Consider the following 27,198-nt stretch of genomic DNA (forward strand, 5'->3'; position numbering starts at 1 on the left):
ACTCTGAATGAGGGGTGTTAATGTTACAGTTTTATAACTAGCGTAAGCACGCATCTGATAAAACAGAGATAGAGTGAATGATGAAAGTGTTTCTTTTTCGGGCCACCCTGCCTTGGTGTGAAATGGAAAATACATTGCCTGCACTTTAAAGAAGGGGTTTGGGATATTAGCAGTTTGGAAGGACTTCTGAACTTTTGTATCTGAGCACCTCTGCAAAGACACTGATTATGTATGAGTGAGGTGAAGGTGTTGAGTGATAATGAATATTTTCTTTTTGGGTCACCCTGCCTCGGTGGGAGACGACCGATGTGGTAAAAAAATATATATATATATATCATTAATTTAAACAAACATATAACAATATACTTTATTATTATAGACAGAAGCACCAAGATATTTTAGAAATTATATCCATAAGTAAAAGTTCTCAGTATATAATGCTAAGGGTAAGACCACTGTTAACACCTTTCAGCAAACAATGAAAAGGTCTGCTAAATTCTGTCAACCATTGTCTACAATTATTTAAATTGTTATAAACCATTATATAATAAATGTATAAAGTATATTCTTGAATTTATTTCCTACAAGATTCAACTGTGACAACACTATCACATAAGTCACAAGTATGCAAAAGAATTATGAAAAGAATCACTTGTGTGTATTGGTAACTTATTCAGTGACTTAGGTCAATTCATGGCGTCACCTCGTAACTTACACTGTATCTTGCTCAGTCATTGTGGTCAACACTCCTTGTCACCTTATCACTATCATCATTGTTACTGTTCTCATTATGGAGTCGCTGTACCAGTAGCAACAAAACTGATCCCTAGAATGATACCAAATAGAAATAACTAATAACTTTTTCAACTTCACAAGGATTCTGCAACTTAGCAGACGTTAAACCATGTATAAATACGATATCTTAAGTATAATTTTCCAGGCACAGATCTTAGAGGAGCCTTAATGGTCCAATGTTTTCCATTCATTCAATTAATATAATCATGGAGAAATACTAAACCATAAGGGGGGATATATAGTGCCTTCCATTTACTGAAGATGCAAATGTTTGGAGAGCCTTACTGATTCAGCATTTGAGGCAATCCCCTCTCTGATCATCTTCAAAGTTCACATGGTAAGAATTCCATGATTGCTTCCTCCTTTTGACTTTGCATTCTCATCTTTTTCCATTAAAGGCAATTAGGACAACCAGTTCCTTGGCACCCCCTCTAGGATGCTCTCAAATACAAATCTTCATCATTCTGTGAGTCAACAGTCCATGGAGTGCTGTAGTCATCCTGCTTCTCCATTCTGTTTCTGCATGCAAATAGATAATACAGTATTACTTTACATTCATTGAAATATTGTTTTTACTACTCAATAATTCCATATACTTCACTGGTCTTAGGTAATTAGTAGGCTTTAGTACATATTTAATCCAATTCATTTTGTACAGAGATGCAACATATATGAATTTAGTTTGATGTGACTATACTAAATCTCAGTTGCATTATTTGCACCTAAGTATGCTGTCTACAGAACTTTTCCTTGTGGGGTGACAAGGCAGCAGTAATATTTAGCTTTATCTTGTTGATTTAATTAAAAAAATTTAATGTTTGTGAAATATGCACCCCTGCAATGGATTCTGTTCCTCAACCAACATTATTCACACTACTACAGTACAAACTAATCTACTGATACCTCATTAGAAGTGTATATGTACAGAGATCTACATCAACAAAACATCTAAAACTAATCACAATATAAGGCCACCCAAAAGAATAATCACCTTCTCTTTTCAATTATAATAATTAAAGCTACTCAAAATGAAGCACTGGAACTGTATATTCAAAAATACTGCTGTGGATTAAGTCAAGACAATATTATTACACTATTACTACAGTAGGTCCAACATTAACCCTTTGACTGTCACGGCCGTATATATACGTCTTACGAGGTACCGTTTTTGATGTATATATACTCATAAATTCTAGCGGCTTCAAATCAAGCAGGAGAAAGCTGGTAGGCCCACATGTGAGAGAATGGGTCTGTGTGGTCAGTGTGCACCATATAAAAAAAAATCCTGGAGCACGCAGTGCATAATGAGAAAAAAAAACTCCGACGTTTTTTTTAATTAAAATGCCGACTTTGTGGTCAATTTTCATATAGTATTTATGGTTGTATTCTCGTTTTCTTGGTCTCATTTGATAGAATGGGAAACATATTATAGAAATAGATGTGACTTTGATTTTACTATAAAAAGAACCTGGAAATGGAGCTCAAAGTAGGGGAAATGTTTGATTTTTACCGATGTTCAAAAGTACACAAATGATGTCATTGTCCAATAAATGTCCAACTAGCCATTCTAATATGCAGTCATGAATGGGTTGATGTTATTTATACAATTATTACAGTATTGCAGTAGTCTGCAAATAGTAAGCCTTCTATTTTTTGTTTGAATAAAAATTCAAAATAGAAAGCAAGAGTAATATCAGAGGGGCCTGGAGACATGACTGATGAACAAAGAAAATGTTATTTTAGAGCCAGGAATGTCTGCATTGTTCATTCTGGACCTTATTTTGACATTGTTATATTTTTTAATTTTCGTGAAATTGGCCAAATTGCAAATTTCTGACCACATTATTGGGTAGTTGAAATCGGTAAATGGGCAGTTTCTTGTACTCAATCGATAGAAAAAATGGAGTTCTAAAGAAATAGCTATGACTTTGGTCGACTGGCACAAAGGAATTAGCCGAAAATAGGGCTCAAAGTGGGCGAAATCGCCGATTTGTCAATATCGCCGGGGTCGCTAACTTCGCGAGAGCATAATTCCATCAGTTTTCCATCAAATGTTGTTTTTTAGTGTCATTACAATCGGGAAAAGATTCTCTATCATTTCATAAGAAAAATCATTTTTTTTTTTTTTTTTTTTGACACCAGGAGACACCTCAGGATTGGGGGTTGCGACAGTCAAGGGGTTAATGATATAAATATGTTCCTGAATGTTTTGTTGTAATTTGAGGGTTGGAACCATTTTTTTTCCCCCTCCACCAACAACCACATTATAATCAGAGATGCAGTCCTGAACCATAATATTCTGTATGCAATTTAATTTTTTCCTATAAATATTTACTAGTTATTTTACATTAAACACTGCTCTTCTTCAGCTGCAAGTACAGTATGTATTCCCCATATGATATTAATACATACCTGAAAATTATTTCCATGTAGAAAGGTCTGAACTAGGAACCTATTTTCTCACATACGTTATAATAAAAAATGAGTTCCTGACCAATAATAATCCGTATCTTACTAAACACAATTTTATTTTTTGATTATATACCCGTACTTTTATTCTACATTCAGTACTGGTTATTTTCACTAAGGGTATTAAACAATGTTTAGTTAATACATACATATTAATTAAAGAGAACAGAGCAACTGTACAACACTGTATTCAGTACAGTAGAAGTATTGGGGCTGGTGGCCCCATTTGCACACTGTTCTGACAGACATGAAGACATTCAGTCTTAAGAGACATAACCACTCCAACAATCAGGCTTGGCAGTCTGTATGAAAGAGCAGTTATGGGAATTCACCTGTTAGAAAACACAAGGGGGCGATAGTATACGTAACTGTACTATGACCCCATAAGAGATGTTTGAGATGAATAGCCCAAGTGAAATCAGCCAACCACCAGGGTGTGCACTTGTGAAAATGCCTAACTTAAATCCCATGAGATGGCAACATTGGCAGCAGAAAGAAGGGAAGACTCAAACTGGTGCAACAGCTTATCAGTGTGGGATATGTCCAGGGACAAAAATAAATTTCAAACATTGGCATGTCAACTAAGTACATTGATTACCTTAAAATTTTGAAGAAAATTATACTGCAGATTTCTATTCTTTTCCTTCACTTCTTTCCTTTTCTGTTCTGCAAAGAAGAGAAATATTTGATAAAAAAATCACCTAGTTTGGCAATTTTTTTAATATATATTTTAAACAGAACTCAAGTCTGGCAAAACCAGTTTCCCTGAATCCCTTCATAAATGTTACTTGTTGACATTCCAACAGCATATCAAATCATAAAATATTACTTCTAATTGCTCCTATTTAAAATGCTCACACAAGCTTACTGGGCATCCAAACCCCTAGCACTCAAAACTCCTTTTCCCCTTCACTCAATTAGTGCATAATTTACAGTTATAATGTGATAATTTAAGAACATAAGAAAGAAGGAACACTGCAACCGGCCTACTGACCCATGCACAGCAGGTCCATGTCCCCCCTTCCTCCTGGATTAGCCCAATGACCCATCCAGTCTGGTCACCTCCACTCAAGGATGGAGCACTGCACCATACCCAGCAGCACAAGCTAGTCAGGTCCAACTCACACCCACTCATGTATTTATCTAACCTATTTTTAAAACTACGCAACGTTTTAGCCTGAATAACTGTACTCGGGAGTTTGTTCCACTCATCCGCAACTCAATTACCAAACCAGTGCTTTCCTATATCCTTCCTGAATCTGAATTTTTCCAACTTGAAACCATTGCTGCGAGTCTTGTCTTGGCTGGAAATTTTCAGCACGCTATTTACATCCCCTTTATTTATTCCTGTTTTCCATTTATACACCTCGATCAAATCCCCCCTAATTCTACGCCTTTCTAGAGAGTGCAGATTCAGGGCCCTCAGTCTATCCTCATAGGGAAGATTTCTGATACATGGGATCATCTTTGTCATTCTCCTCTGTACTTTTTCCAGAGCATTTATATCCATTCTGTAATACGGTGACCAGAACTGAGCAGCATAGTGTAAATGAGGCCTAACCAAGGATATATAGAGTTGAAGAACAACCTGAGGACTTCTATTATTTATACTTCTAGATATTTTTTTTTTTTATTAACACACTGGCCGATTCCCACCAAGGCAGGGTGGCCTGAAAAAGAAAAACTTTCACCATCATTCACTCCATCACTGTCTTGCCAGAAGGGTGCTTTACACTACAGTTTTTAAACTGCAACATTAACACCCCTCCTTCAGAGTGAAGGCACTGTACTTCCCATCTCCAGGACTCAAGTCCAGCCTGCCGGTTTCCCTGAATCCATTCATAAATGTTACTTTGCTCACACTCCAACAGCACGTCAAGTATTAAAAACCATTTGTCTCCATTCACTCCTATCAAACACGCTCATGCATGCCCGCTGGAAGTCCAAGCCCCTTGCACACAAAACCTCCTTTACCCCCTCCCTCCAACCTTTCCTAGGCCAACCCCTACCCCGCCTTCCTTCCACTACAGACTGATATACTCTTGAAGTCATTCTGTTTCGCTTCATTCTCTCTACATGTCCAAACCACCTCAACAACAGTTTTGGTAATCCCCCACCTCCTCCTAACTTCCACATTGCCCTCAGACATGACATCTCCACTGCCTCCAGCCTTCTCCTCGCTGCAACATTCATCACCCATGCTTCACACCCATATAAGAGCATTGGTAAAAGTATACTCTCATACATTCCCCTCTTTGCCTCCAAGGACAAAGTTCTTCGTCTCCACAGACTCCTAAGTGCACCGCTTACCCTTTTCCCCTCATCAATTCTATGATTCACCTCATCTTTCATAGACCCATCCGCTGACACGTCCACTCCCAAATATCTGAATACATTCACCTCCTCCATACTCTCTCCCTCCAATCTGATATTCAATCTTTCATCACCTAATCTTTTTGTTATCCTCATAACCTTACTCTTTCCTGTATTCACTTCTAATTTTCTTCTTTTGCATACCCTACCAAATTCATCCACCAACCTCTGGTTTTACTATAAAAAGAACCTGGAAATGGAGCTCAAAGTAGGGGAAATGTTTGATTTTTTTGTCGATGTTCAAAAGTAAACAAATGATGTCATTGTCCAATAAATGTCCAACTATTACAGTATTGCAGTAGTCTGCATAACAGTAAATCTTCTATTTATTGTTTGAATAAAAATTCAAAATAGAAAGCAAGAGTAATATCAGAGGGGCCTGAAGACATGACTGATGAACAAAGAAAATGTTATTTTAGAGCCAGGAATGTCTGCATTGTTCATTCTGGACCTTATTTTGAAATTGTCATATTTTTTAATTTTCGAGAAATTGGCCAAATTGCAAATTTCTGACCACGTTATTGGGTAGTTGAAATCGGTAAATGGGCAGTTTCTTGTACTCATTCGATAGAAAAAATGGAGTTCTAAAGAAATAGCTATGAGTTTGGTCGACTGGAACAATGGAATTAGCCGAAAATAGGGCTCAAAGTGGGCGAAATCGCTGATTTGTATATATCACCGAGGTCGCAAACTTCGCGAGAGCGTAATTCCGTCAGTTTTCCATCAAATTTCATTTTTTTGGTGTCATTACAATCGGGAAAATATTCTCTATCATTTCAAAAGAAAAAATAATTTTTTTTTTTTTTTAAATTTTGCGACAGCAGGAGACACCTCAGGATTGGGGGTTGCGACAGTCAAGGGGATAAATAAAGAATTTGGCTAAGCATAAGAAATCTTCAACTTACAAAACCTCCGGTTACAGGCAATTACAATATGTTTGAGTTCCACTTATATAGTTATTAATGCTAATACGTGTGATATGAGTTGTTTTCTATGACAACAACTCGTGTCACATGTATATAAGGTTGTTTCTAGAGTTAAACACCAAGTTAAACACCAAGAATGAAACTCTTTTGTAAGTTAAACCCTCAGTAAAGTAATCTGTCTGCTAATTAGAGACTTGAGTATGAAATGAACTTACCTTGTTTTCATATTTTAGATGTTCAATCAACTCTGACTGTGCTGTTATTTTCTCATTGAGATCAGCCAAATGTTCAGACATTGTTGATATTTGTTCCTCATAATTTCTGAAATAAACAGAACATGAGAACAAAAAGAATATAATTACAGTAGTTATTATTACTACTACTATTATTACATTTATGTGGAAATACTAAATATGGAAGGGTAACACAGCACCTGGAAATGAAAGAAAATTAGGTTTGACTGAAGGGGGAGTAGCTTCAATGCCTTGGATCAAGAGGCCTTCGCCAGTATCACGTTTACCTCTCACCTCCTTAGTCATGAGACTAGTGAGAAAGGATACTCAGTCACTGCTGAGGGCACTTAATGTTAAAACAAAATAATGAGTTAACTAGAAGAGCAAGTTATTGCAGTAATGTTTACATGGCATGTATGTTGAAAAATACACAGATAACCTGCACATAGGAATACACAAATAACCCACACATACAAGAACAAAACTTGTGACATTCTGATCTGACTTAGACCATTAACTGTGTGACAGTTTATGGTTCAAGCTGGACCAAAACATTATCACAAGTGAATTGTTCCAGTCACAGTATTGTGTCATTTTATTCATCACGAATATACAATAATTTTGCAGTTTAAACACAACTTACAATTACACAGTAATATGTGAGGGAGAAGTGAATTTCCAACAACTGTGATGGGGTTGTATTACATGGGGTGATTTTAAATAAAAATGACAGTAGAGAAGTGAACTGTTTAAAGACAATGTAACCTAACGATACAGTTTTTCTTTTCTCATAAGGAAATTCGAGTTTGTTGTACATGAACCTATTCTATATTCATGAATACTGTAAAACATTTTTTTACACAACTATTATGTGTAAAATGACAGGGAGCTGGAGAGCATGGCTGTATTGCAGCAGCAAAAATCCTCTGGTATTATTGTACAGCTGTAATGATAACAAGAATAGTTTGCTTAAATAATAAATATCTCCTAATCAATTACAATGTCTTATAAACTGTTTATTGCTTAATTCCAAATATGTATATACAGGTTTCCCTTATTTTATAAGAGTTCACTGTAAGCGAATTCTCTATTATCGATGTTCCACTTTTATCTGTATTGCCATAACTGCAATATGCAGTTGCTGTTTTAAATCATTTATAACAGTTCCAGGCCATTTGTATGAAGTACACTGGGTACACTGCTTCTTTACCACCACCCTGGCAGGGTGCATCACTCCACCACTACCCAGGCTGGGTGCACTGCTCTTCTACGAACACCCAGGCAGGTAGTATTGCTCTTACACCATTACCCCGGGCAGGCTGCATTGCTCCTGCACCACCATTCTGGCATGCTAAACTTGAGCAGTGACTTCCATCCTAGATGGACATGCAAGCTGTTGTTCTCACTTCTACAAACATACATTCATCCATATCACACACACACTAAAGTACATAGTAATTCTCAAAGTTAAATATGGATGTAATCATATTACTTACATGTTTCCTCTTGCTGGGAGCTTGTGACTAATTAATGGTCCAAGTTGGACCGAAACATTGCCGTAAGTTTCTTTCTCCTATGTGAGAGTTATTTGCGTATTGCTTCAGTCATGCTTTTTTATTCTTTATGGTCATTCTTGCCTGGAAACAAGTTTTGAAGGATATTTGGCTTGTGTAGGTACTAGTTTGTTTCTTGAAGACTGGAAAAATTGAATTACTGCTCATGCAGTAATTTTGTGTTGCATTTGCTTAGCTTGAACATTTCTAAGCTGACTTAATAAGTCAGCTTTTGATTCACTTAAAGCTTAATGTTGATCTCTTAAAAAGATTATACTGTATACCATGTTTTTGGAAGAAACATGGATATTAGTTTCCTTATTGTTCTATGGCATTTTTCCATGCATTCTCATCCATTTTTGCTGATATTTCTTATCTCATCAACAGAGCTATAGTAGAAGTATTGTAACTGTAGTATATATTTCATCACAGATATCACAGGAATATGTAGGTAATTACTGTCATGTGCAGTAAGAGACAGTGATGCAGTGTGTGAAGTATGATGCTGTAGTGAAACCTGGGTTAAGCTGTTAATGGGCACTGTATTTTTTCTTCCAACTGTTCACATACAGGTCATTTATTGAAATAGAATGAGATAGATGATGAAGTAGAAATTGCTAATTCATAAAAGAATTCAACCTTAAAAGGCAGGGAAATGGCATTTTCAGTTATCTATAAATCACTAATTATTAGCAAACATTGTTGACACTCAAAAGGTTTGTTCCTTTTCCAGTTGCTTTGATACATATTCCTTTCTTTTATTTAAATATAGTATGGGATAGGAGAATTTGTAGAAATTGCTAATTCATTATGAAATTAAACTTTTTAAAGGATAGGGAATTTTTTTTTAACAAGTCGGTCGTCTCCTACCGAGGCAGGGTGACCCTAAAAGAAAGAAAATCCCCAAAAAGAAAATACTTTCATCATCATTCAACACTTTCACCTCACTCACACATAATCACTGTTTTTGCAGAGGTGCTCAGAACACAACAGCTTAGAAGCATATACGTATAAAGATACACGACATACCCCTCCAAGCTGCTAATATCCCGAACCCCTCCTTTAGAGAGCAGGCACTGTACTTCTCATTTCCAGGACTCAAGTTCGGCTATATAAAAATAACCGGTTTCCCTGAATCCCTTCACTAAATATTACCCTGCTCACACTCCAACAGATCGTCAGGTCCCAAATACCATTCATCTCCATTCACTCCTATCGAACACGCTCATGCACGCCTACTGGAAGTCCAAGCCCCTCGCCCACAAAACTGCCCTTACCCCTTCCGTCCAACCTTTTCGAGGACGACCCCTACCCCGCCTTCCTTTCCCTACAGATTTATACGCTCTCCATGTCATTCTACTTTGATCCATTATCTCGAAATGACCAAACCACCTCAACAACCCCTCTTCAGCCCTTTGACTAATACTTTTATTAACTCCACACCTCCTAATTTCCACACTCCGAATTTTCTGCATAATATTTACACCACACATTGCCCTTAGACAGGACATCTCCACTGCCTCCAACCACCTCCTCGCTGCTGCATTCACAACCCTGGCTCCACACCCATATAAGAGTGTTGGTACTACTATACTTTCATACATTCCCTTCTTTGCCTCCATAGATAACATTTTTTGTCTCCACATATACCTCAACGCACCACTCACCTTTTTTCTTTCATCAATTCTATGATTAACCTCATCCTTCATAAATCCATCCGCCAACACGTCAACTCCCAAGTATCTGAAAATATTCACTTCTTCCATACTCCTCCTCCCCAATTTGATATCCAATTTTTCTTTATCTAAATCATTTGATACCCTCATCACCTTACTCTTTTCTATGTTCACTTTCAACTTTCTACCTTTACACACACTCCCAAACTCATCCACTAACCTTTGCAATTTTTCTTTAGAATCTCCCATAAGCACAGTATCATCAGCAAAAGGAACTGTGTCAATTCCCATTTTGTATTTATTTCCCCATAATTTAATCCCACACCTCTCCTGAACACCCTAGCATTTACTTCTTTTACAACCCCATCTATAAATATATTAACCATGGTGACATTACACATCCCTGTCTAAGACCTACTTTTACTGGGAAGTAGTCTCCCTCTCTTCTACACACCTTAACCTGAGCCTCACTATCCTCATAAAAACTCTTTGCAGCATTTGGTAACTTACCACCTATTCCTTATATTTGCAACATCTGCCACATTGCTCCCCTATCCACTCTATCATATGCCTTTTCTAAATCCATAAATGCAATAAAAACTTCCCTACCTTTATCTAAATACTGTTCACATATATGCTTCAATGTAAACACTTGATCTACACATCCCCTACCAACTCTGAAACCACCTTGCTCATCCGCAATCCTACATTCTGTCTTACCTCTAATTCTTTCAATTATAACCCTACCATACACTTTTCCTGGTATACTCAATAAACTTATTCCTCTATAGTTTTTACAATCTCTTTTGTCCCCCTTCCCTTTATATAAAGGGACTATACATGCTCTCCACCAATCCTTAGGTACCTTCCCCTCTTTCATACATTTATTAAACAAAAATACCAACCACTCCAACACTATATCCTCCCCTGCTTTTAACATTTCTGTCATGATTCCGTCAGTTCCAGCTGCTTTACCCCCTTTCATTCAACATAATGCCTCACGCACCTCCCCCACACTCACATCGTGTTCTTCTTCATTCTTAAAAGATGGTATACCTCCCTGGCCAATGCATGAAATCACCACTTCCCTTTCTTCGTTGACATTTAAAAGTTCCTCAAAATATTCTCGCCATCTACCCATCTACTAACTCCTCTACTCTGTTTTTAACTGACAAATCCATTCGTTCTCTAGGCTTTCTTAACTTGTTTAACTCGCTCCAAAATTTTTTCCTATTTTCATTAAAATTTCTTGGCAGTGCCTCTCCCACTCTATCATCTGTTCTCCTTTTGCACTCTCACCACTCTCTTCATAGGGAATATGTACATAATATATCCATTTTTTGCACCACCACAATCTCTTAGCATGCTTGTACAGTTTCAATAATGTACAGTAAAATGTACAAAAACACTGATATTGTATTTACCAATCCCTGCATAACTTATGCATCTAAAATGCAGTGCTCTGGATTCATCTTAAGGATTTGACTCTAAGAGAAAAGTAAAACTTGTTAAGGGATTTCAACTATATTCAAATAAACACTATGAAAAGCTGCAAAAAATCCTGGTTGAACAGGCAAACCTGGCCCCAGACTGGGCCACAAAGGTGAAAGGTGAAAAAAAAAAAAAAAAAAATCTTGAAAACTATCATAGGTATGCATACCTGGAGGTAGTCTGCAGTGTTTCTTTGAGCTGATTGACAATCTCTCTCTGATTATCAACCTCCTGGTCACAGCTGGCTCGATTCTCCTCACTCACAACCAAACGTCTCATCAATGATTCACACTGTAATTTTAAATGCATTATTTTTACTAGGAATAATTATTTAACACTGGCCATTTCCCACCAAGCTAAGGTAACCCATCAATTAAGAAAACACTTTCACCCATTCAATCACTGTTTTGCCTGAAGGGAGCTGACATCACAGTTCAGATGCCCCTCCAAACTGCAACATGCCTACCCCTCCTTTACAGTGTTGGCACTGCACTTTCCACTTCAAGGACTCAAGTCTGATTAACTGGTTTCCCTGAATCCCTTCATAACTGTTACCTTGCTCACACTTCAACAGCTCATCAAATCACATGCCTCTGATGATTCCTATATAACACACTCACGCAAGCCTGTTGGATGTCCAAGATCCTAGCACTCCAAACCTCCTTTACCCTCTCCCAAAAACCTTTCTTAAGATGACCCCTACCCCTCAACCCTAGACTCAGCCATCTGAATAATACTTTTGGTAACCCTGCATCTCATAGTCACCAATCTCTGAATTCTCTGCATAATCACACCATACATTGCCCTCAAATATATAATTTAAAGCACACTATTTTTACTAGAGATAATTACAATACATTATATCAAGTGAACTCTTGGTTATCGGCTGTGCCGCTTATCGGCCTGCTTTTCGGCTTCTGGTTTCGGCCATTATTTCGCTTATCGGCCGGTGACACTCGTGCATTCCTGAATCAGGTAGCTGGCTGAGTGAGAATGCTTCTGCTCATTCATCCAAACATTTTGCTATAAATCAGTGTTTTTCTCTGTTATTTATTAAGTGCAAGTGTGAAATAAGTAAGCATGGCCCCAAAGAAAGTTCCTAGTAAAGTTTCTGTGGTAAAGAAAGTGAGAAACACTATGGAATTTAAGAGAGAAGTGATTGAAAAATTTGAGAGTGGTATGCGAGTGTTGGAACTTGCCAGGATGTATGGGAAAAACAAATCTACTATCACTTCCATCCTGGCATAGAAAGAACAAATCAAGGAAGCTGTTGTTGCGAAAGGAGTAAGTGTGATAACGAAATGAAACAGGTCACCAATAATGGAAGATATGGAAAAGTTATTATTGTTGTGGATCAGGGAAAAACAATCAGGGGAGATAGTGTTGTGGAGTCAGTGATTTGTGAGAAGGCAAAGCAGTTGAATGTGGATCTTGTAAATAAAATGCCGGGAACAAGTGCTGTTGTTAGTGAATTTAGGGCCAGCAAAGGCTGGTTTGAGAGATTTAAGAAGCGTAGTGGCATACACAGTGTGGTAAGGCATGGAGAGGCTGCAAGTTCTGATAAATGTGCGGCTGAAAAATCTGTGAAAGATTTCATGGGGTACGTAGAGGCTAAAGGATTCCTCTGCCAACAAGTGTTCAATTGTGACAAAACAGGCCTGTTTTGGAAGAAAATGCCAAAGAGGACCTACATTACACAGGAGGAAAAGGCCCTGCCTGGACACAAGACTATGAAAGACAGACTTATTCTCTTGTTTCGTGCTAATGCTACTGGGGATTTCAAAGTGAAGGCTTTACTGGTGTATTACTGAAAATCCCAGAGTGCTCATGAAACACAATGTTTTCAAGATTAAATTGTGTCAGTTGTGGAGGGCTAACAATAATGCATGGGTCACAAGCCAAATTTTCAAAGAATGGGTGAATGATGTGTTGGGCTCGAGTGTGAAAAAATACCTCCTGGAACATAAACTGCCACTCAAGTGCTTCCTGGTACTGGACAATGCTCCTGCTCATCCTCCAAACTTGGTAGACCTATTGTCTGTGGAATTCTGTTTCATCACAGTGAAGTTCTTGTCTCTTAACACCACTCCTCTCATCCAGCCTATGGACAAGCAGGTCATTTCTAACTTCAAAAAACTGTACACCAAAGCAATGTTTCAAAGGTGCTTTGAAGTGACCTGGGACACAGATTTGACCCTAAGAGAGTTCTGGAAGAATCACTTGAATATCCTCCAGGACTTTGAACTCTGCTTGGAGAAAATTGTGGCCAAAATGTGCCCAGGAGAGGGATTCTGAAGGGTTTGGAGCTGACCCTGAGGACCCTATGCCTGTTGTGGAAGCCACTGTATCTCTGGGCAAGTTCCTGGGGTTGGAGGTAAGCAGTGAGGATGTGGAAGAGCTGGTGGAGGACCACAGGGAAGAGCTAACCAATGAAGAGCTGCAAAAGCTTCATCTGGAACAACTACAGGCCACAGCTCAGGAACTTGCTTCAGAGGAGGAGGAAGAGGGAGTGAAGGAAGTGCCTTCTTCAGAGACTAAGGAGATTTGTGCAATGTGGACTAGGGTACAAGCTTTTGCTGAGAAATATCGCCCTGACCAAGCTGAAATAAGCTGCATCTGCAACAGGCTCAGTGATAGAACCTTGTCCCACTTCAGGGAAATCTTAGAAACATGCCAGAAACAGAGTTCTCTAGACATACAGTGGACCCCCGGTTAACGATATTTTTTCACTCCAGAAGTATGTTCAGGTGCCAGTACTGATCGAATTTGTTCCCATAAGAAATATTGTGAAGTAGATTAGTCCATTTCAGACCCCCAAACATACACGTACAAACGCACTTACATGAATACACTTACATAATTGGTCGCATTCGGAGGTAATCGTTATGCTGGGGTCCACTGTATTTTGTGCAACAGGGGTCCAGTGACTCTCAAGCTGGTCCTAGTGGCATTAAAAGACAAAGAAGGGAAGTAACCCTGAAGCCGTTAAGGAGGGGGATTCCCGTTCCAAACAATAAACTCTCCTCCCTCTCTCCTCCTCCCTATCTTCCATAAGCCAACAGCAGTCTTCAGTAAAGGTATGTAATATGTACTGATTTAATTGTTTATGTATTTATTTTATTTAGTTCTCACTGTTTTGTGTATGTAAAACTATACAGTGCCTGCACTCGGAAGGAGGGGTGTTAATGTTGCAGTTTAAAAACTGTAGTGTAAAGCACCCTTCTGGCAAGACAGTGATGGAGTGAATGATGGTGAAAGTTTTTCTTTTTCGGGCCACCCTGCCTTGGTGGGAATCGGCCAGTGTGTTAATAAAAAAAAAACTATAATTAATCTCTAAAAAATGTATTTTTTGTGAATATTTTTGGGTGTCTGGAACGGATTAATTGTATTTACATTAATTCTTATGGGAATAATTATTTCGGTTATCGGCCATTTCAGTTTTAGGCCGGCCTTCTGAAATGGATCAGGGCTGATAACCGAGGGTCCACTGCATTATGATTTGAAGCAAATTATCTTTACCAGGTCTTCTACTTCTTTCAACAAACCAGCCATATCCCACCAAAGCATGTGGCCCAAAAAGAAAAACGAAAGTTTCTCTTTTTAACTTTAGTAATCCCTTCTCCTGTATATATTACTAGACTCTTGCTCTGAGCATTTTAGTCACTGCTTACGACAAGCATGCCCACAGAGGAAAAATTCTGTTCCACTCACCCATGGAGATAAGAGGAAATAAACAAGAACAAGAACTAGAAAGAAAATAGAAGAAAACCCAGAGGGGTGTGTATATACATGCTTGTAAATGTATGTGTAGTGTGACCTAAGTGTAAGTAGAAGCAGCAAGACGTACCTGAAATCTTGCATGTTTATGAGGCAGAAAAAAGACACCAGCAATCCTACTATCATGTAAAACAATTACAGGTTTCCGTTTTACGCTCACTTGGCAGGACGGTAGTACCTCCCTGGGCGGTTGCTGTCTACCAACCTACTACCTAGACTTTACTGGGTATAATCAAATAATATGTGACATGATTATAAGTACACTACCTTTACTAAGCACAAATGTGAAAATACAGGGAACCAATGAATGCCAAAATAATGACAAATCTGTACTTATGAACAAAATTCTCCCAAAATTATGTAATAGTGAGAATTTTGTTTTTTTAACATGTCAGCAGTTTTCCACCAAGGCAGGGTGACCCATAGAGAAAAACTCAAAACAGCAACAAAATACTTTCATCATTCTCATTCAACACTTTCACCAACACTCATACAAAATCAATATCTTTGCAGAGGCACTCAGTTATGGAAGTTTAAATGTCCTTCCAAACTGCCAATATCCCAAACCCCTCCTTTAAAGTGCAGGCATTGTACTTCCCATTTCCAGGACCCAAGTCTGGCTAACCAGTTTCCCTGAGTCCTTCACAAAATATTACCCTGCTCACACTCCAACAGCTCATCAGGTCACAAAAACCATTAGTCTCCTTTCACTCCCATCTACCATGCTCACACACACTTCTCTAGTGTATTGTACTGTTAATGAATGCATAAGCAACAAGAATTTTGAGAACTCCTCTAACTATATTCAAACATTTTCAGAGGGCCTAAAACCTACCCTATTCAATATACAAATTAAAAAAAGAAATTATTTGTGATGAGCTATATAGGCTTTAACTATGCAAATAGATTTTGGGTGAGATAATCATAAGGCTTACACATTTTATATCAAGACCTAGTATAGAATATAATATAAATCAATACAACCTGGGCAACTCATAACAATCATAAGTATGATGAGACAGGTTGCATGGTCAATTGCAAATATGCAAATCACATTGAAATTGCATCAGTTCAATGACCTGCATTTGATGGAGTGGTTGAATTGAGGTGCTGAAATCAAAGATTGAGAATTTAGAGTTGATCGATATAACATTTATGTGAGATTTAATAGGCACTTTTTAACAATATTAGTGAAGATGTTGGCAGTTGGGAAACTTCTGGTATTTTCAGGCAATGAGTTCTAAGTTTTTGGACCTATAATTTGCATGATGTTTTTGAACAGGTCAAGTCGTACACATGGAATGTCAAAGATCCTTGTTCTTTGTATTGTGTCCAAGTGTTGTGCTGCAGCTCTCCAGATAGGATTTAAGTTCTGAGTTAATATTTGAATTCAATGTCCTACTGAAATAGCATGCACAGCAGAAAGTGTGAATATTTTGTACATTAAGCAAATTTTAACTTCTGAATAAAGGGGTGTGTGTATTACCTGGAGCCTGATTGAACAATTATTCTGAGATGATTTTGTTGAGTAACAACAGGTTTAAAGTGATTAGCTGTTGATGATCCCCATGCTCTGATACCATAGGTGAGGTATGGATAGATTATAGTAGTACAAAGTAAGCAGGGATGTTTGGTGAACAGTAGCATATTTTGAGAGAATGCCCACAGTTTCTTTTTGTTTTTTTTTTTTTAGGAATGTTCTGGATGCGAGTGTTGAATTTTAGTTTGTCGTCGAAGTGAATTTACCCTCATCTTAATAATTGGTACAGTATACTGCTTTGTTTCTTAACATTATATAGAAGGTCTTGTTTGATGGTGAGTTGGTCAGTCATGATCAAGTAGATATTTTAGCAAGTTCAGCACTACTGTGTTGTTGAAAGCAGCTGGATCAGGATTTGAAATAGCATAAGTTGTGTCATCAACAAACAGAATTGGTTCAAGCTCCTGTGAAGCATTTTGAAGATCACTGATGTAGATTACAAATAGCATAAGCCCCCAAGACACTACTTTGTGGAACCCCTTTGATGATTGATCGGGTTGCTGAAGAACATTCATTAATGATCATATGTTGGTGTCTGTCACCCTGGTAAGATTTCGTGTATGAGAGGGACTGTCCTCGTATTCTATAATGGTTTAATTTGAGCTGCAAACCAACTTAAAAAATTACAAAATATATAGGCAACAAATTATACCATATGTAGTGAGTTTTGTGACAATATATTAAGAGTGACAATTTACTTCATTCTGATAAAGAGCCGCTTGGCTTGTTGCTGATGTAAGTTGCATGTATAGGTGAGAACAACGACTTGTAAAATGATTCCTAATGTCCTTCTCTCTCTCTTCTGATGCTCCATCAACTCCATACACTTCACCAGCCTGCAAAAATAAGTATGACTAGATTAGTTTGTCCTCATATTCAATATCCATTAAATTACTTTATTCAGGAGGGATTGCTAAACTCATAGTGGTCATATAGTACCTGAGGAATGGGAGGCATTCAGATTCAATCAAAGGAAGGGAAAGATAAGTACAGTTTCTTGGATCAAGTGCCCCTCTCTCACTGGAATCAAGGCACCTCTCTTGTCTTAATTATCAGCTGTTGAAGACATGTCTTACTTATCAGCATAGGCAGGTACCATAGCAGTACTTGAGTATTGGAAATGAGAGTAGCAACCCAGGATTGAGTATTTTTGAGGTGGTGGTTCAATGTTTGTCATTTTCTACCCATCATACAAGTGAATCCCTAGTATTATAAACAACAAAAAAAAACTGAGCATTAAAACTCTACTTTCAAGTCAGTATTAACAGTACTACTGATGTAGTTGATGAACCTAAACCAGTGCTTCTTGGTGTGTAACTTACTAATGATGCAGATGATGTACCTGAAGCAGTTTTTTCCTTGTTGTGTAACTTAATATTGATGTAGCTGATGAACCAACAGTGTTTTTCTTGGTGTATAACTTACTATTGATGTAGTTGATGCAACTGAAGCAGAGTGTTCCTTAGTGTGTAACTGGTCACATTCCGCAGAAGCTGTAACCTCACCCTTTAGTTGATTCTCCAATTGCCGAACACGCTACAAGAGTAAAATAAATCCGACTTTAGTCACATCGAATAATCATGTTCATCTGTAAATACGGTAACATTGTTCATCGATAATAAGTCACAATATCACGGCCAGAACAATCCACATCTCACAATACCACGAGAAAACTTTAATACACATTTTAGTCTATCCTACGATCTGACTTCATAATGGTTCAAAATGCATCAAAATGTTGTCTGATGTTTCCTCTTAAATAACAGGTTATCAGTGTATTTGTATTCAAATAGGGATATAAAAATTGAGAGAGAAATGGAGATGGTAATCTATTAGGCAAAGACAACAAATAAAGCCAAGAATTAGTTATTTCTAGTAACTTTATTAATCCAATTTTAACCAAGAACAATAAAATTTATGAAAGTTCATACATTTTAGAAATTTATGTAAGGAGTAGTTGTGTAAGTATTCAAACTTTAAATAACATGTAATAGTGCAACATCTGGGTATCTTTATTCGTAGATGTTTTGCCATCCAGTGGCTTTATCAATACAATACAAAAGATCACTTTGTTCCTCTGTAGTCCTACTCTCTATCTTACCCATAATTCTTTCAATAATACCCCAACCATACGCTTTACTTGGTATACTCAACAGGCTTATTCCCTTATAATTCTTCCTCTCTTTTATCCCCCTCTCCTTTATACGAAGGAACTATGCATGCTCTCTGCCAAACCTTAGGTACCTTTTCCCTTTCAAGCATATACTGAACAAATGCACCAACCACTCTGAAACTATATCCCCACCTATTGTTAACATTTGTCTTTATCTCATCTACTCCAACTGGTTTACCCCCATTCATTCTACCCACTGCCTCCCATACACACCCATCCAGCTCTTCCTCCCTACTCAATGCAAGATATCACTGCTTCCCTCTCTTCAACATTCAAAAACTCTTCAAAATATTTCCTCCGTCTTTCTTATACTTCCACCAACCCCAACTTACTGATTTTTTTTTTAACAACAACAACAACAACAACAAAAACAATTACTGATATTATTTCAAAACTTGTAAAGTAAAAGGACACAAGTGCAACTAATGTGACATTTATTGTGGCAACGTTTCGCTCTCCAGGAGCTTTATCAAGCCATTACAAACAATACATGGACACAGAGGGTATATAAGTAATAGCTTTTATATCCTTTTACTCATGTACGAATTAATTGCTCTACCATATTGTATTACTTTTGTCACTACCACTACTACTACTACCACTAGTGAACATTGAAATGGTACCTCACTAGTATTCACCTCACTCTGAGCCTTTATATACCCTCTGTGTCCATGTATTGTTTGTAATGGCTTGATAAAGCTCCTGGAGAGCAAAACGTTGCCACAATAAATGTCACATTAGTTGCACTTGTGTCCTTTTACTTTACATATTGTCGGTAATTCTACCAACTATATTACATTTCAAAACTTTTTCTTGTTCTCAGCAAAATTTTTTGATCAAACCTCACCCACTCTTATTAACTCTTTTTCTGCATTCCCTTACCACTCTTTTAACACACCAGCCATCTTCCACCGAGGTAGAGTGACCCAAAAAAGAAACACTTTCATCATCATTCACTCTATCACTGTCTTGCCAGAGGCATGCGATACTACAGTTCACATGCCCCTCCAAACTGCAAATATCCCCCACCCCTCCTTTAGAGTGAAGGCACTGTGCTTCCCACCTCCAGGACTCAAGTCTCAAGAGAAAGTTTACAAATTTACTCTAAGGCAATGGCAGATCTTGAGATGATGATGACAAGAGCCACTACAAACCTTTGCTTCCTTTTGATGTTTACACTGCAGTAGCTGGTGCTCCAGCCTCCAATGTTCTCTCTCAGCTTCAAGTTGACTTAATTTTGAGGTTGCAAGAGCCAACTGTTTCATGAGTGAGGTCTCGGTGCCTGCCAGGTTAGTGGCATCTCCAGGGCTGGCTAGTGTACTATCGAAAAGAGCTGGCTTGCTTTCCTCCTGAAACACATGAAAAATTCTAGTCATATATAGTACAAAAAAAGGAAGTGGTGAGATTTGCAGAGCACTTAAATACACAAGAGCACAAAAGGTAAACCTATGTAACAAATATCAACACAACAAGCATGAACAAATGTACTATACAAAAAAAATTGTAATTAATGTTCATGCTAAAACCATAAACCAGACAGAGAAAATACTCCTGAAAATTAAAATGAAAAGTTTATAAAAGTTTTCTATCCTCCTCTGTGGATGATACCAAAATAAGCCAGAAAGTCACTTTGATAGAATACACAAAAAGTTTAGAAACATATGCATTATCAACAAAGTTTTCAGTGGGTAATAGAAAATACAGTGGTACCTCAGTATACGTCCGCGTTGGAATAAGTCCAACTTGGTATACGTCCTGTTTAGACGCGAAAATTTCAGCTTGGTACATGACCTTTGTTTGGAATACGACTCGTGTGCTAGAACTTCCATGGATCAAAATGAGTCACGACACCGTGCGCTACCCTTGTTTACCTCTCTCTCAAGACAAAGCCTTGACTGCCCAATAGCATCAGTAAGCCCATTGCTACCATTCAGTAAACAACCCGTGCTGTAACTCTGTGAATTTTCACGTGATTTTGTGTTTTTTCATATAAATTTTTAGTAAATTCATTAACCATGAGTTCTAAGAAAGTTAATGAGAAGAGCAAAGCAATGAAGAAAATGGTTAGGATCATCATGGAGGTGAAAAAAAGAGATTGTTGAAAAGTATGAAGGTGGCATGTGTATCCAGGACTTGGCTGCTGCATACCATATGCCGAGAACAATGGTATCTACGACTGTGAAAAACAAAGATGTTATTAAATCGGCTAACGTTGCGATGGAGGTGAAATCGATAACCAAACAAAGATCAGGGACATTAGAGCACATTGATAAATTGCTTCTGATCTGGATAACAGAAAAACAGTATGCCGGCGACAGTTTATCAGAGGCAATGATTTGCGAAAAGGCAAAACTGATGCATGCTGATCTTGTGAAAAACAAGGCAGGAACGAGTCAAGAAAGTGAAGTGTTTAAAGCTAGTCATGGCTGGTTAGATCATTTTTAGAAGAGGACTGGCATTCACAGTGTTGTGAGGCATGGAGAGGGAGCCAGTGCTGATAAAGATGCCACCAATGATTTTGTTACAGCCTGTAATGCTATGCATATAAGTGGCTTTGGCATGCTGCTCTTACCTGTATTTTTTTGTACCTCTGTATGTATGCTCAAATTACTAAATAAAAAAATAAATAAATAAATAAATAAATAAATTTGTGGAGGCTGAGGGTTTTGTTTCCCAACAAGTTTTCAATTGTGACAAAACAGGCCTGTTTTGGAAGAAAATGCCTAACAGGACCTATATTACACAAGAGGAGAAGGCATTACCAGGACACAAGCCAATGAAGGATAAGTTAACTCTCTTCTTCTGTGCCAATGCAAGTGGGGATTGCAAACTGAAGCCTCTACTGAGGGCTTTGAATGCTCTCTCTGGGCAGGTCCATGGGTCTGGATGTGAGTGATGGTGATGTGGAAGAGTTAGTGGAAGGGCACCAGGAAGAGCTGACTACTGAGGAGCTGCAGAAACTTGAGAAGGAAGAGCACAAGACAAGATGGATGCACTCTCTTCAGGCTCGGAAGAGGAGACAGAGGAAGCCCCCACTTCATTAATCAAGGAAATCATTGCTAAATGGATGGATGTCAAAAACTTTGCAGAGACGTACCACCTCAACAAAGCCCAAGCAAGCCGTAATAGCATTGTCTGGAATGACCAGACAATGTCACATTCCCGAAACATCTTGAGGAGAAGGGAGCTTCAATCAGGTCCAAATACAGTGGACCCCCAGTTCGCGATGCTATCGGTATTCGATAAATCCGGTAACCGATGCATTATATCGCAGAAAATTTGCCTCGCTTCCTGATACAAAACCCGGTATGCGATGTGGTTTGTACGAGATGCGTCCATGTGTGGCCTGAACTGCCCCATGTGTGCCAGTGTTTACAAGCCAGCCAGTGTGCGTGCATCTAAGGATACATTCGGTACATTCCATATTATCCACATTATCACTGTTTTTGCAAAATAAGTCACCATGGGCCCCAAGAAAGCTCCCAGTGCCAACCCTTCGAGACCAAGGGTGCTAATGACTGTTGAAATGAAGAAAGAGATAATTGCAAAGTACGAAAGTGGAGTGCGTGTGTCGGAGATGGTCAGGTTGTATAGTAAACCCCAATCAACCATCTCTACTATAGTGAGCAAGAAAACGGCAATCAAGGAAGCTGTTCTTGCAAAAGATGCAACTGTGATTACGAAACAGCGACCGCAAGTGTTAGAAAATGTTGAGAGACTGTTATTGGTGTGGATAGTAGGAGATAGCATCTCTCAAGCAATCATTTGTGAAAAGGCTAGGCAGTAGCATGATAATTTGGTAAAAAAATTGCCTGCAACTAGTGGTGATGTGAGTGAATTTAAGGCCAGCAAAGGTTGGTTTGAAAGATTTAAGAATCGTAGTGGTATATATAGTGTGATTAGGCATGGTGAGGCTACATTACTCAGGAGGAAAAGGCACTCTCAGGACATAAGCCTATGAAAGACAGGCTTACTTTGTTGATGTGTTCCAATGCTAGTGGTGATTGCAAAGTGAAGCCTTTATTGGTGTATCACTCAGAAACTCCCAGAGCGTTCAGGCAAAAGAATGTCCTCAAGGCTAATTTGTGTGTGCTGTGGAGGGCAAACAGTAAGGCATGGGTCACTAGGGACTTTTTCTATGACTGGTTACACCATGCATTTGCCCCCACTGTGAAAAATTACCTAATTGAAAAGGAATTAGACCTAAAGTGCCTCCTGGTATTAGACAATGCCCCTGGTCATCCTAGAGCGACTTTGTGGGGACATGAGTTTCATTAAGGTCAAGTTTTTGCCTCCTAATAGCACTCCTCTCCTGCAGCCCATGGACCAGCAGGTCATTTCCAACTTCAAGAAACTGTACACAAAAGCTATGTTTGAAAGGTGCTTTGAAGTGACCACAGAAACTCAATTGACTCTAAAGGAGTTTTGGAAGGATCACTTTACTATCCTCAATTGTGTAAAACTTATAGGTAAGGCTTGGGAGGGAGTGACTAAGAGGTCCTTGAACTCTGCCTGGAAAAGACTGTGGCCAGAATGTGTAGACAAAAGGGATTTCGAAGGGTTTGAGGCTAACCCTGAGAAGCCTATGCCAGTTGAGGAATCCATTGTGGCATTGGGGAAGTCCTTGGGGTTGGAGGTTAGTGGGGAGGATGTGGAAGAGTTGGTGGAGGAGGACAATGAAGAACTAACCACTGATGAGCTGCTAGATCAACTTCAACAGCAAGAGGCCACACCTGAGGAAATTGCTTCGGAGGAGGGGAGAAATTGAAGAAGTTGCCTACTTCAAAGATTAAGGAAATCTGTGCAAAGTGGCTTGAAGTGCAAACCTTCATGGATGAAAATCACCCTCAGACAGCTATTGCAAGCCGTGCTGGTGACTATTACACTGACAATGTTGTGAACCACTTTAGGAAAGTCATAAAGGAACGAGAGGTACAAGCCTCTATGGACATATATGTTGTGCGACAGAGGTCCAGTGACTCTCAACCTGGTCCTAGTGGCATTAAAAGAAGAAGGGAAGTAACCCCGGAAAAGGATTGCTACCTCAAGTCCTAATGGAGGGGGATTCCCCTTCTAAATGCTAACACCATCCACACTCTCCCCTCCTCCTATCCCATCAATCATCACCAGATCTTCATTAAAGGTAAGTGTCAATTATTCTTTCATTATTTATTGTTATTGTTGTTATTGTAATTACTATTCTATTGCATTAAACTTAATATTTCATGTGGTAAAAGTTTTTTTTTTTCATACTTTTGGGTGTCTTGCATGGATTAATTTGATTTCCATTATTTCTTATGGGGAAAATTGATTCGCTTTCCGGTATTTTTGGTTTACGATGAGCTCTCAGGAACGGATTAGTATCGCGAACCAGGGGTCCACCGTAGAAAAGAGAGAGAAATGAGAAGGGGACTCTCCTTCCAAACAATAACATTTCCTCCTCCTCCCTTCTCAGCACTATCCTAGAGGTACTCAACTCTTTCCAGCAAAGTAAAGTGAGGTTAAATTTGCATTTCATCTAATTCTTTTGTATTTATGTATGTATTTTAGTATTAAGCAGTGTTTAAATTACATATTTTAGTATTAAGCAGTATTTAAATTATTTTATACAACCCCATCAATAGGATTTTTTTCATGGGAATGGATTAAGGACATATACTGAGGTACCACTGTAACATGATACTGAATGGTGACATATACCAACTGCTAAAATGTAGAAAGAATGGAGAACCAGATACAAAAAGTTAGTATCTCATTTCACTTAACATTTAGAGAGGGCTGAGGAGGGGTTGTTGAGGTGGTTCAGACATGTAGAGAGAATGGAACAAAATAGAATGACTTCGAGAGTGTATAAATCTGTAGTGGAGGGAAGGCTGGGTAGGGGCCGGCCTAGGAAGGGTTGGAGGGAGGGGGTAAAGGAGGTTTTGTGTGCAAGGGACTTGGACTTCCAGCAAGCGTGCATGAGCATATTTGATAGTAATGGAGACAAATGGTTTTTAATACTTGACATGATGTTGGAGTGTGAGCAAAGTAACATTTATGAAGGGATTCAGGGAAACTGGCAGGCCGGACCTGAGTCTTGGAGATGGGAAGTACAGTTTCTACACTCTGTAGTGTAAAGCACCCCTCTGGCAAGAAAGTGATAGAGTGAATAATGATGAATTTTTCTTTTTCAGGCCACCCTGCCTTGATGGGAATCAGCCGATTTGTTAATAAAAAAAATATTTGGGCATCAAAACATTCGCAAACCCTACAGTACTATATTTCCCTACATCATATTTGGACACCAAATATTCATGAATTTTCAAGATTCGTGAGGTTCTTTATCCCCTAAACCTTGTGAATGTGGAGAGCCTCCTGTACATGAATGTCATTGAAAACTGCTGTATTAGTGAAGTGCCCTAGAACGAGCACCATATTAGCAAGGTAAGCTTGTATTTAGGCACACCCCTACCTCAAAGTATAGAGAATGTACTTTATGTAATGAAGAATAGATACCTCATAATATTTACATAGAAGATATTTGAAGGTCTAGTCCAAAATCTACACACAACTATAACAATATACAGTGGATGTGAGGGAAAAGTTCAACAGATAGGAGTATCGAGCAAGTACATGGTAACAATAGTTTGATTGCCGGCTACTTGTTAAGGTAGGGGAAGTCCAGCTCCCGCTATCCCCCCCCTTTCCCCCACCCCGAAAGTGATAGTTTGATTGCCGGCTGCTTGTTAAGGTAGGGTCAGTCTAGCTCCCGCTATCCCTCCCCCCCCCCCGGGGGGCTCCGGCCGAACAGTAATCACTCGACTCACAGCTCCCAGCACTACTGTAAGTACATGCCTGCTCATATTCTAGTGGACTCATTGGTTGAAAGCTTCACTTTTAACCAATAATAAACTTAGTCCTTTCAGTCTTGCTCTGTTAAATGTCTTAATAATCACCATGTCTTTTAGGTATTGTACTTATCATGGAGAGTGATTTCTTAAGTAGTGGGTAACCTGTCTCTCCAGCTTGGAATGACAGAATGGGTCACCTGCCAACCAACGAGTAGAATTGAAGGAGACGGACTAACGTCCTGAGACGTCCCATGTTTTATCTACTTGCCTGTGCACATGTATGAAGAATCAGGACGTAACCCCTCATCATTGCAGCGGTAAAGAACCTGATTTCCTGTCATCTGGATAGATTATTTATGGCTATAGACTCTGTGAAGAACGAGCCGGTGGGTTGTCACCCACACCTGCGACCCCCCCCACATCATCAGCAACGGCTACGATTTCAACAACACGCAGTGTCACCAACACCAGACACCCAAGTTTTATATATATTAGCATTGAATTCTGATATCATTTATATTTTTCATTTTTCATTTACTTTAATGTAGGATCAATATTTCATATTTAAGTGTTTTATATTTTCTAAATAATGAAGTGTTTATGTTTGTCAGTTTTTATTCTTTTTCTATGCATTAATTTTCCTGAGGAGGAGCCAGCCTTAGCAATACTGACTGAAGTTGTTGCAGGGCTGAGTAAGCCTTCACAAGTGGCAACCTTGCCAGGATCAACTCGACTGAATCAAGATTCAACTTCATCTCGAATCTACCATTGGAACTTCAATGCCGCATACAACAGACGGTTACCACCAGCCATGAGTAATCATTCTCTATGGTAGGACTACAGTACAGGTATTTAAAAGATTTGGTGATTGTTATAGTCTCAATTTATTGTAAGTCAAGTCAGGCAGGATATAATAGTTAATTCTGCCACCTTTTTCGAGCTTGAAACACTTTGGAGGATTAGACTCTAGGGACCCGAGATTTTCCAGTGACAATTTGTTTCATTGAGCTCTTTATTATATCATGGGAACTGTCGTAGGACACTCTTGATTTGTTGGTGAGAAGATTGGATGGTGAAGGGACCCCATTCTACTTACTGTTTGCTCGGAGCCGGCATAGAACCCTTCGTTTTCATTAATACATATTGTTTAATTGAAGCAGGGATCAAGCCTTCTGGTTTATTTGCAGTTTGAGCGGAGCAGGAATTGAACCCTCCGTTTTCTTTAATACCCGTTTCATTTCCCCTGAAAGTTTAAGTTATTCTTGCAAGTATGGAGGAATACCAGTTTTGGATGAATGCTGGAAGTTAGGAATAACAGGGAAAAATTTAGAATCTTTCATTAGTGCTAAGATCCAGGAA

The 27,198-nt window shown here is 38.6% G+C and overlaps 1 protein-coding gene across 1 annotated transcript in view; it reads right to left on the bottom strand.

Annotated features, from left to right (window-relative positions):
• Positions 1-355: 355 nt before the first annotated feature.
• The window catches only part of LOC128703639 (protein phosphatase 1 regulatory subunit 21), a 72,399-nt gene continuing 45,556 nt past the window's right edge, over positions 356-27,198 (bottom strand). Inside the window, exons 13-19 of the mRNA XM_053798383.2 lie at positions 20,161-20,355; positions 18,259-18,369; positions 17,532-17,669; positions 11,686-11,807; positions 6,779-6,884; positions 3,863-3,930; positions 356-1,314 (exon numbers count right to left, since the gene is read on the bottom strand). Of these exons, the coding sequence (XP_053654358.1) occupies positions 3,910-3,930; positions 6,779-6,884; positions 11,686-11,807; positions 17,532-17,669; positions 18,259-18,369; positions 20,161-20,355 (693 nt within the window). The 3' untranslated portion in view covers positions 356-1,314; positions 3,863-3,909. The remainder of the gene's footprint in view (positions 1,315-3,862; positions 3,931-6,778; positions 6,885-11,685; positions 11,808-17,531; positions 17,670-18,258; positions 18,370-20,160; positions 20,356-27,198) is intronic.

This window comes from Cherax quadricarinatus, chromosome 76 (genome assembly GCF_038502225.1).
Source record: "Cherax quadricarinatus isolate ZL_2023a chromosome 76, ASM3850222v1, whole genome shotgun sequence".
NCBI lineage: Eukaryota > Metazoa > Arthropoda > Malacostraca > Decapoda > Parastacidae > Cherax > Cherax quadricarinatus.